Source organism: Harmonia axyridis, chromosome 2 (genome assembly GCF_914767665.1).
Source record: "Harmonia axyridis chromosome 2, icHarAxyr1.1, whole genome shotgun sequence".
NCBI classification, from domain to species: Eukaryota; Metazoa; Arthropoda; class Insecta; order Coleoptera; family Coccinellidae; genus Harmonia; species Harmonia axyridis.
The window spans coordinates 13908177-13919221 of NC_059502.1; the positions used below are offsets into that span (position 1 = coordinate 13908177).

General features: G+C 33.9%; 1 protein-coding gene across 1 annotated transcript; it reads right to left on the reverse strand.

Moving 5' to 3' along the window:
- Window positions 1-3757: 3757 nt before the first annotated feature.
- LOC123673784 lies at window positions 3758-8302 on the reverse strand. The gene is made up of 3 exons (XM_045608466.1): window positions 7291-8302; window positions 5892-6149; window positions 3758-4929 (listed from the first exon to the last, which is right to left on the reverse strand). The coding sequence occupies exons 1-3, from the start codon at window positions 7447-7449 to the stop codon at window positions 3949-3951; spliced, it is 1398 nt and encodes a 465-aa protein (XP_045464422.1). The 5' UTR covers window positions 7450-8302; the 3' UTR covers window positions 3758-3948.
- Between the last annotated feature and the right edge of the window lie 2743 nt (window positions 8303-11045).

Below are 11045 nucleotides of genomic sequence, written 5' to 3' on the forward strand. Positions count from 1 at the left end.
CTAATTTCACTTTTTGGACCTGTGAATTGGCCTCCAAGATCTTGTGATTTAACACCGCTAGACTACTTTCTGTGGGGCTATGTAAAGTCATTGGTCTATGCGGATAAGCCACAAACCCTTGATCATTTGGAAGACAACATTCGCCGTGTTATTGCCGATATACGGCCACAAATTTTGGAAAAAGTCATCGAAAATTGGACGTCCAGATTGGACGTCCATCCGAGCCAGCCGTGGCGGTCATATGCCAGAAATCATATTCAAAATGTAATGCCACAAGATTATCTTGCGGATAAATAAAATTCATGTCAATCGAATAATCCATCGTTGTTTTATTGCAATTTAAAGTTCTATTGCTCTAAAAAAAACACCCTTCAGTTAGAGACTCATTATAGTAGTTCACACTTTCAACCAAAGATCGAGTTCTACTGCAAGCAGTATCAGATATTATCTCATAAATAAATTCGAAAAATTGATATCAATATGATTGATATAATGTGATCTTGGGGTTGAATGTTTCTGATATACAGGGTGTTTCCTAAACATGCGGCAAAAATTCAGGGGGTTGTTCCTTGGACTATTCTAAGAATATTTTGTCCTTTGATGATTTTTGAAAAACCTATTTGTTTCGAAGATATAGGGGAAACAAAATTTCAGATAATAACATTTTATTATGAAAAATTACATGAAAATTCAACTCAACCTACAAAAACTGTTGAAAATGACCACCTCTAGCCAGCATACAAGCATCCATAATAGTCAAAGATAAAATGTTCATTGCTAATACATCACAAAACGAATTCAAATGAAAACCGTGTTTAATCTGTATTCCTTTACCATCTGCACTTATCAATTTTTAGTCAAAAAACTGGCCGATTTTAGTAATTGGAATGTTGTTAAACAAATTTAAAAATAAATTGTATCTACTTAGTAAACACAGTGCGGTACGCATTTTTATTTAAACTATTATTAATTTTAAAAATATGAAAAATGTTGTTCGCCCTGTATCTTCGAAACAAAGAGGTTTTTCAAAAATCATCCAAGGACAAAACATGCTTAAAATAGTCCAAGGAACAACCCCCTGAATTTTTGCCGCATGTTTAGGAAACACCCTGTATAATTTACATAATTGTACAAGTATTGGTCGCAAACTCCTTAACATTCTTCTAGAGCTCAAGTTAACAGACCACCTCGAAAATTTTTTCTAACTTCGGTATTTATTCGAATAGAACGTGTGAAAATGATTCAATTGATAGAAATGCGCATATTGCGAAGGAAGCTTTAGGCGAATTTCCATCTACGCCGTTCCCCGCACTTTTCCCAGATTTGGCAACTTGGCGCTGTTTCCCTTGGTGGCGCCCAAGTGAACAATTGTCGTTTCCCTTTCACTTTCACTGGGACGACGTCCTTAACTTTTTTGGACGCCTGTTGTATACGTCGTCCTATCGATCAGATGGCGTCGCGAGTAGGTTTTCCACCATTTTGCTTTGTTTACCGTGCTAAGTTAGTGTACGTACGTTGGATAGCTGTTCAAAATACAGTTTCAAGGGGATATGGACCTCTTTTTTCGGATTTTCGTGTGCTGTTATCTTAAGTGTTTGAATATGGATGCTTGCTGCAGAGTTTGCTGACAATTCCGGTGAGTTTGTTTTATTTATGATTTAGGTTAGGAAATTTGCCGGTATATATCGAGGTAAACACACTTATATTCTTTCATCTGAATGACCAGAGAGATTTTGGGGATTGAATTTTTTTTTTTTTTGAAATGCCAATATAGAAATCAATTCAATGTTGCAGTTTGCCCAATATTGAATTTACTAAAATGAAATCAGAATAATGATGTAGGTGCAGGTATACCTACTACTATTTTATGATTGAATTTTACTCATTTTTTCCAAAGTCTGATTAAAATTTCTATTGTTGGTTGATGACGTTATCCAGACGAAATGTTGTACGAAGCTTAGAATTGTTATTTTATATACTGGGTGTTCCTAAATTGGAGGTACAAAGGAAATAGAGAATCTTTGGATAATTTCCATGGATATTGTTGCACGAAGCTTAGAATTGTTATTTTATATACTGGGTGTTCCTAAATTGGAGGTACGAAGGAAATAGAGAGATTCTTTGAATAATTTCAAGAAAAAATGGCCCGAAAATGCTTTTTTTCGATTTATAGGGTGTTTCTTGTAGTCCTACTTTTTGTCATCAAAAATTACAATACCTTCGATAACAAGTACCTAACTATGGTCTTATGAAATAGTCTTGTCAAATACCATTCGGGCATCTAATTTTTCCTGTAGTAAAAAAAACAAAAAACAAAAGGCAAAGTAATATTTTTTTAACAAAAAGCAATCGTGCTGAGGTGCAAAAATCCTCGTCTCCGACTCGGATTTTTGTTGCCACCAGAACTCATGTTTCTTGTTAAATTATTACTTAGTAACGTGGGTTTTCAATTTTTTTAGGAAAAAATTAGATGCCCTTATGATATAATACATGATGAATTTATCAATTTCAATGATCTTGAAACATCGGGTATAAAAGAAGGTAAATTCGGAAATATGTAATTCGCCACCACAAAATAATTCGTTCAAAATTAAAGAAATATGATCTTACAATTACAATGATATGAAAAGATAATCAATCAAATCAGATAACATCATTAGAACACTCAATATTTAAAAAAGACGACCCATTAAATTTGAAAATTTACAGACTTATTTCAATTATATGTACCGGGTTTTTCACTATAATTTGACCCCCCCCTTTAACTTTGTTACTAAAAGAGGTACAAAAACATGTTTTTCACAAAAGTTTCACATAATCGACTAGTGTTTCTTAAAATGATTTCACAAAATGAAATATATACAGAGTGTCCAACATATTGATTGCAAATGTTTGGTCTATCTCTCTTATTCTGAGTACCACAGAGTTTCAAATTTCAAGAATCACCTGGCATGCGCAGTAATCAGTTTTCAAGTGGTAGGCTGCTATAACTCAAAATGCCTTTTTTTGAGTTATCTCGTTGGCAACGATATGGCATCCGTTTTTCACTATAAATTGGAATTGGATGATTAGGATGCAATTCCATATATTATCTCCTTGTAGCGTTCTTATTTTTATTGTTCTTCACATAAAGTGAAAATATTTCAAATTTTTCCGCTTCTGTGTAGTGCATGTTCGATGAACAGTTTCATTCAATTACAAACGTATGTCATATATCGTTGCCAACGAGATAACTCAAAAAAGGGCCTTCCACTTGAAAACTGATTACTTAGCTTGCCAGGTGGTTCTTGAAATTTGAAACTCTGTGGTACTCAGAATAAGAGAGACCAAACATATGTTATATATTCGTAATCAGGGGAAAAAGAGCTAGCCAAATAGAGAAAAATATACAGGGTGTTCCATTTGAAAAAATGAAGTTGTAGTCAATATATTGCCCATTCTGTATATATTTTGTTTTGTGGAATCATTTAAGAAAACACTAGTCGATTTCGTGAAACTTTCGTATGAAACATTTTTTTGTACCCCTTTTAGTAACAAAGTAAAAGGGGGGGTCAAATTATGGTGAAAAACCCGGTACATTGTGTCCCAAATTTGATGTCTACTGAAAGCATCTCGAGAACTATTAAGACTTTGAGAAAAAATTTTCAAGAACCCCCAATATCTTTTTTAGGATCAAAATAGTCAATGAGTGTAGATATATTATTTTGTTTTTAACTTTTTTAATACTTTAGCTGGCATTCATTATTTTCTTAAGACATTCATTTAATTATTATTTATTCAAACTATATTCAATTTCACTGTTGATACTTTACAACGACCCAAACATTGGTCTTTTAGGTAATGTTTATGTTTTGTGCTTATTCATTCTAAATATTTATTTGACGAGAACATCTGTTTGTCTTCTACATTCTGTATACATTCGACTTATGAAATTACATTTACAAGAATTTAGGAAATGTATTGACGCAAGCAGGAATATAAACTTGCAGCAATAATATACATGAAGTTAGATTTGAAATAATGACATCCAGAAATGATACTTTCACTGTCATTTAACCACACAAGTTCTTTCGATCTATTGTTGTTGGGTGGAGGATTTGTGGTATGACAGAAATTCTCGATGGGAGTGCATTTGTCGTTTTTGAGCAAATGCTTTATATCGGATATGATTTTCATACAACTTATTCCCGAGCAAACATTTGAGTTATTCCTATCGGTTATAATTTCATAGAAATGCTGCAGAGAACTTGTAGAATACCCATGACCCACCCCAGACATCAGCCATCCCATATTTTCACAAGAACACAGGATGGAATTTGAGCTGAAGTCGAAATGAGTTGACACTTTATTGTACGCTTCCATGTCAGGGTTTAAACTCCCAGCGTCGACGTATATTATTTTATTTTTAATAAATTTATACGAAAACTGCAAGTTGCCGAAACTGATGTGGGAGTCTACTAGAAGTCCTGGGCTGATCTTCTCCAAGCTCCCATATTTCAAATAGTTGAAGGTGTTATCCATTATATTTACAGTTTTTGACAGTATGGATATAGCACCTGGCTGGAGAGTGTTTATAATATTGCTGAAGAAGTCGAATGTTTCTATGGTACCGTTTATACCACCAGGCATTATCTCCACGAATTTATTATTCCTGAAAAGTGCTTGCTTGACATAGAGCTGAAAGCTGAGGTACTCTGATATTTCTATTGCACTATGCATCAAAGTGAAGCTGCCTTGATATTTCTCGGTCGTATTGAAATGAATTTTGATTGCGTTTGCATGTAAACGAGTTACGTTGACGTTGGTCCAGTTAAAAGTCTTGAAACCTCTCAAACTGTGAAAGGCATGGCCTTCGATGGTTCCTATGCTGACATCTTCGAATAGGATCTCTTGCAGCTCATGCTGAGAAGCCACGCCATTGTACTTGACCTGTGATGAATTGAAAGAAGAATATTTAACATCACTGAGCTATACAGTACCGGGTTTTTCACCATAATTTGACCCCCCCTTTAACTTTGTTACTAAAAGAGGTACAAAAAAATGTTTTCTACAAAAGTTGCACGAAATCGACTAGTGTTTTCTAAAATGATTTCACAAAACGGAATATATACAGAGTGGACAACATATTGATAGCAACTTCATTTTTTCAAATGGAACACCCTGTATATTTTTCTATATTTGACTAGCTCTTATTCCCCTGATTTCGAACCACCTGACATGCTCAGTAATCAGTTTTCAAGTGGTAGGCTGCGATAACTCAAAATGCCCTTTTTTGAGTTATCTTGTTGGCAACGATATGACATATAGTCAAATTGCCAACGAGATAACTCAAAAAAGGGCATTTTAAGAACTACCTGGCATGCTCAGTAATCAGTTTTCAAGTGGTAGGCTGCGATAACTCAAAATGCTCTTTTTTGAGTTATCTCGTAGGCAACGATATGACATATAGTCAAATTGCCAACGAGATAACTCAAAAAAGGGCATTTTGAGTTATCGCAGCCTACCACTTGAAAACTGATTACTGAGCATGCCAGGTGGTTCTCAAAATTTGAAACTCTGTGGTACTCAGAATGAGGGAGATAGGCCAAACATATGTTATATATTCGAAATCAGGGGAAAAAGAGCTAGTCAAAAATTGAAAAATATACAGGGTGTTCCATTTGAAAAAATGAAGTTGCAATCAATATGTTGACCACTCTGTATATATTTTGTTTTGTGAAATCATTTTAAAAAACACTAGTCGATTTCGTGAAACTTCTGTAGAAAACATTTTTTTGTACGTCTTCTAGTAACAAATGTAAAGGGGGGGGGTCAAATTATGGTGAAAAACCCGGTACATCCACTTTTACAAGGTTAATGTAATTTCATTGGAATATCATTGATCAACTTACCATATGAGGAATGGAGAATGTATTTTCTGGTATGACATCAATGTATTTGACATTCTTGATTACTATTTTCGTAGGGTTTTTGACCGTGGACACTATTCTGGTGAATCGAAGATTCTTTACATTTTCTATTGTCAACGATTCGAAAGATCTTCTGTACTGGTTGCAGCTCATGTCTATTTCGAGTTTTTCGCAATTTTTAATCTCTAGCCAGGCTGTGTTACTTGGTTCGCCGAAATTCCATGTCTGAAAGAGGATATCCTGCAAGAAAATGATAGGTATGAGTGCTCAAAAGACTCCACCACAGTGTTTTTTACTATTCATTTCCAATATTTGACGCAACAGATCTTTTTTGCGTGCATTTGTTATTTGTGTGTGTTCTTTTGATTATTCAAAACAATAGTTTTGAGTTTGAGGAAAACAACAATTTACTTATTGAATAAATTTGACATATCTCATGATATAAGGTATAGTGAAAAGATTTTCATTATTTTTGCATGGAAAACAAGTCCATGAACACTACTTACATTTTCAATCACCTGGCTTGCATTTTCGCCTTTATCGAAGAAAAACTATGATTTATAGCGTATTTTCTTTTTGCTAGTGTCCATATTAAACGCGCGCTCAAACTAAATTTAGTCGATAAATCACAAAACTCTCAGGAAAGATTTTGTAGTATGAAGTTTCATCTTTCTAACGTTATCTAGTGGAATCCGAACGCATATGAACAACGCGAGATACCGATTTCTGAAGCCATCTATTAGAAACATAATGAATTTCTTTTTACTAGAACTAATATACTTCTACCATGCAATCTCAGCATTGGGTTGAGACATGAGGCAGTATCTATGTGTTTGGGTGTCTGATCTATTTGAAAATTTAGGAAAACATAAACAATTGGTTTAGGGATAATATTGTTTCACCGAAAGGTTCAGTATTGAAAAATGAAACAAGAAAAGAGTAACAAGGTGTCACATTGATAAGCAAACAGAGGTATCTTTTGGCAAAAAAATTAAGATTGAGCTAAAAGGTATTTTGCATCTGAATATGAAAATCAAAATTTTTCGTTTACATAATATTTGGTTTGAAAACGAATTATCTCTCAACAATATCTGAACCATAAAATGAATATTAATTTCAAAGAGACAAGGCGAGAGGTTAAAATTTGATGAGCAACAAATGCTCAGCAAACCCCGAAAACTTCAATTCAATGGAATTTTTTTATTTTTGAGTATTTCAGGAGTTATTCTGCTATATATTCATCAATAATCAAAACTATGAAATTTCATGAATTATGGTTGTTCATGTTTATTTTTTGCATGGATATGAAATATCATTCTTGATGTACGAAAAAATCAACCAGAATACTGTGAGACTTGTAAAAAATTTCATTTGAACCTACCTGTCCGTTTGACCCACACTGATACGTCACTAAACGTTTAGAGCCAATGGTTTTACAGGTAAAACCGTTCCTATCGCACGTAACCACAATTCTTGTTTGTGAGCAGTTCACAAAAAAAACGTAACATAACAGAAGAATTAATTCTAGTGTAATCGACATTTCACTGGCATTTGTTCGCAGTTTTATGATTCAGATTCTGTTGGTACTTATCTTGTAGGATGTAATGTTTTTATTTTCTTCAGCATCCTGTTTCTCCGTTCATTCTGATATCAATTGAATGTCATATATTCCTATTGATGACTTGGTGAGTACAATCATGCATCAGGGACTAGGAATTTCCTTTTGATAATGAACTGTCAGCCCTTGAACTTCATGCATCGTTCTCATTTTTCGACTGAAATTAATTAAATCTAGAAGTAAAACTCTTAAAGGACAACGCACATTAGGGATAGTGGCGTCCTGTCGAATTGGCTGAATTTTTGATATGTTATAGTCCAAGTCATTACAAACAAAAAGTTCAATAGGCAAACATTTTTCTATATAGGCTAGTTTGGACGCTATAGGCCTCTGAAAACTCTCATTTGTTCCTCATTGTTAAACAATACAAAAAGGTTATCCTGGATAATCATCACTATTCTGAATAATCAAGATGTAGATTACTATGAGTTACTATTGATAACATTGTTCTTCGGTGTTCTTTGATTTAGTCAATTATATTGTGTGTCCCAGCTACTTACAATTTTTTCAAGTTTCAAAAGAAAGCGAAAGTTATATTCGAAATGTTCCGAACTGAAAAATCCATCCATTTCATATTCATTTATTTCCGCAAAATTTACAGGAGGTGTCAACAAAGTATATATAGATAAGAAATGTTTCCACATAAAATGCTAAACTAAACAAGAATGCTTTGTCAAGCATTCTAGTTTATATCTTGAAGCATTCAACGTAAAATCCACTGCGTCTAATTTATTAGTTAGGCGTTGAATGCTTAAATTCAAAATTGAGTTATATTTCTTATGTCCAACTTTTCTGTCTTTTATACTATTATCGTATTTAATCCTTGCCATGTCGCTTCCGAATAAATCTGGGTGCTATACTGCCCGCACCAGCACGACTAATAATTTCATCCAATGAAAATTGTTGATGACCCTTAACCCAAGCACGCTTTGGTGCACCAGCAAAAATGGAAGAATCATTATTCGTTCCTGTTATAAGAGGATCTCCTCTTTTGGTATTTCCCTCTTCTTTCATAATTTTTAAAAATGATATTGAATTTCTTTTTTTGGTGTCGTAAGTGGTTACATTAGTTATAGTCTTTTCTGTTCTACTAAAAGTTTTTTGCATCAATGATTCAACCTTATCGTCCCTTAAAGTCGGTAATAAAATAATAATACACGCAACATGGCGACCGACAAGTTGTGCATTAATGAGCTCCCTATAAAGAAATGTAAAAAGTGTAATAACATCCCAAGCAGCGGACTTCAGTGTATAAATTGTGGAACTCTTATGCATCCTGGATGCATTAAGTATTATAGTGATATTGTGAGATTGGACAGTAATTATATTAAATGCTGTGAAACATCGGAAGACATTCATAACCTCGTTAATGACCAGGACGAAGACCTAAATAACTCGGTGGATACAGTTGTAAATGTTACTGATTTGGTGAAATCGAATAAAGATATAATAGTGGATCTAACTCACGAAAATGATAGATTAATGAATGAGAATATACTTTTAAAGAAACTTATATCAGAAATGGAAGATAAAAATGAACTACTACTTTTTAAAATCAACATGTTAGAAAAGGAGAACAACAAAAACGTATGTGAGTTCCCAATTCAATCATCAACAATACCGAATGCATTAAATAAAACAAAGTATGTTTCTGAACCCAGGAATGTGTCATCTAGCGGAATAAAAAATTATCTAAATATTCGAACACCTGCTGCGAATTCCCAGACGAAGCGACAGAATATAAATAAAACGGAAATATCAGCTGATGGTCAAAACAAAAACAATGAAGTTCTCAAACCGCCTAAGAAGATCGAAACAAATGTTAGTAAAATAGTAAAAGGGACTAGAGTCGACAATGGGAAGAAAATGGCATTCTCTAGTGCTAAGCAGAAAGTATGGATACATATTGGCAAGGTGCAACCTAATACGACTACAGAGAATGTAAACAATCATCTCTCTCAGATATTTCCAGGTCACTCATTTAGTGTTGAAGCCCTTACACCTAAGAATGAATCAAATAGCATCTCATTCAAAGTCGGAGGAGACATGAAATTGATCGACGAATTATATAAAAGTGAGAACTGGCCAGAGGGAATAACAGTTCGGCGTTATAAATTTTTTCGTGGAGGAAGATCCATATAACCACGTACCTGGTGAGAAATGTTTTTATTTTAATCTAACTAACATAAATGTACAATCACTTAATAATAAAATTGATCTTCTCACACATTTCTTGAAAGAACAAAATATAAATCTAGCATGTATTACCGAACATTGGTTATCCGGCGATGTTCTTGATAGAGTTTTCATTGAGGATTATATAGTGGCTACTGCCTATTGTCGGCAGTCAACAAGGCATGGTGGCGCGGCCATAATTTTAAAAAATGACTTTACTTTCAATATAATGCATGACATTAAAAATCTTTCAATTGAAAGGATAACTGAAATGACGGCTATAAGAATAGCAAAAGAAAACTTAATAGTTGTGGTTTTATATAGGCCACCATCTGGAGACTTTGATATTTTTTTATCAATTATTAGCCAGGCTCTTGATATATGCCAACAGAACTATTCCACGGACCACTTCATATTCGCTGGGGATTATAATGTGAACATTAGAGGACAATCAAATGAAAGAAATAAACTTATCGAATTGTTCAAGTCTTATAATATGGACTACATGTTTTCGGACCCATCACGTGAAACAAGGAACTCCTCAAGTTGCATCGATAACGTATTTTCCAATATAAACATTAAAAATTGTAGAACTATCACATGTGAGCCACACATTTCGGATCATTTTGCTCAAATCCTGAAGATCCCATCGATTCACCAAAAACCTGCAAAGGACACGTACAAAACTGTAAGACAAATAAATGAGAAAAATACTCACCGTTTTATACAGAACATAAAGAAGCAAAACTGGACCATTATGAATGACCAAGACGCAGAAAAACAGTATAATAATTTTCACGAAAAACTCATGGAGATCTTTCATTCCTCCTTCCCTGAAAAAAAAGTGAAGATAAAAAAACGTAAAAGTTATTATTCTTCCAAGGAAATCAATGATTTAAAAAACAAATTGGAAGCTGCTAAAACTATTGTCGAAGTGAAAAAAGATGAAAATAGTAGAGAAGCGTACAGGATATTGAAAAGTTCTTTAAAGAGAACTATAACGGAATCTGTTCGAACTAGAAACTCAAAAAGAATAAACAAGGCAGTCAACAAACTTCAAGCAGTGTGGAGGATGATAAATGAGCATACAAGAAAGGAACATCCGAAAACACATGATGAACGGATAACAGCAGATGGAATTAATACATATTTTACTTCCATAGGTGAAAAAATGAAAGAGGAGGTGAAACCATCATTGCAAACTTCTCTTGGCCTTCTGAAAAACAGTAATTTGTGCAGTGCGGACTCTATGTACTTGTCTGCAGTTGATGAAGATGAGTTGCTCAGCTTAGTAAAAAAAAATGAAAAATACCGATTCTAAAGACTATTACGGAATGTCCGTC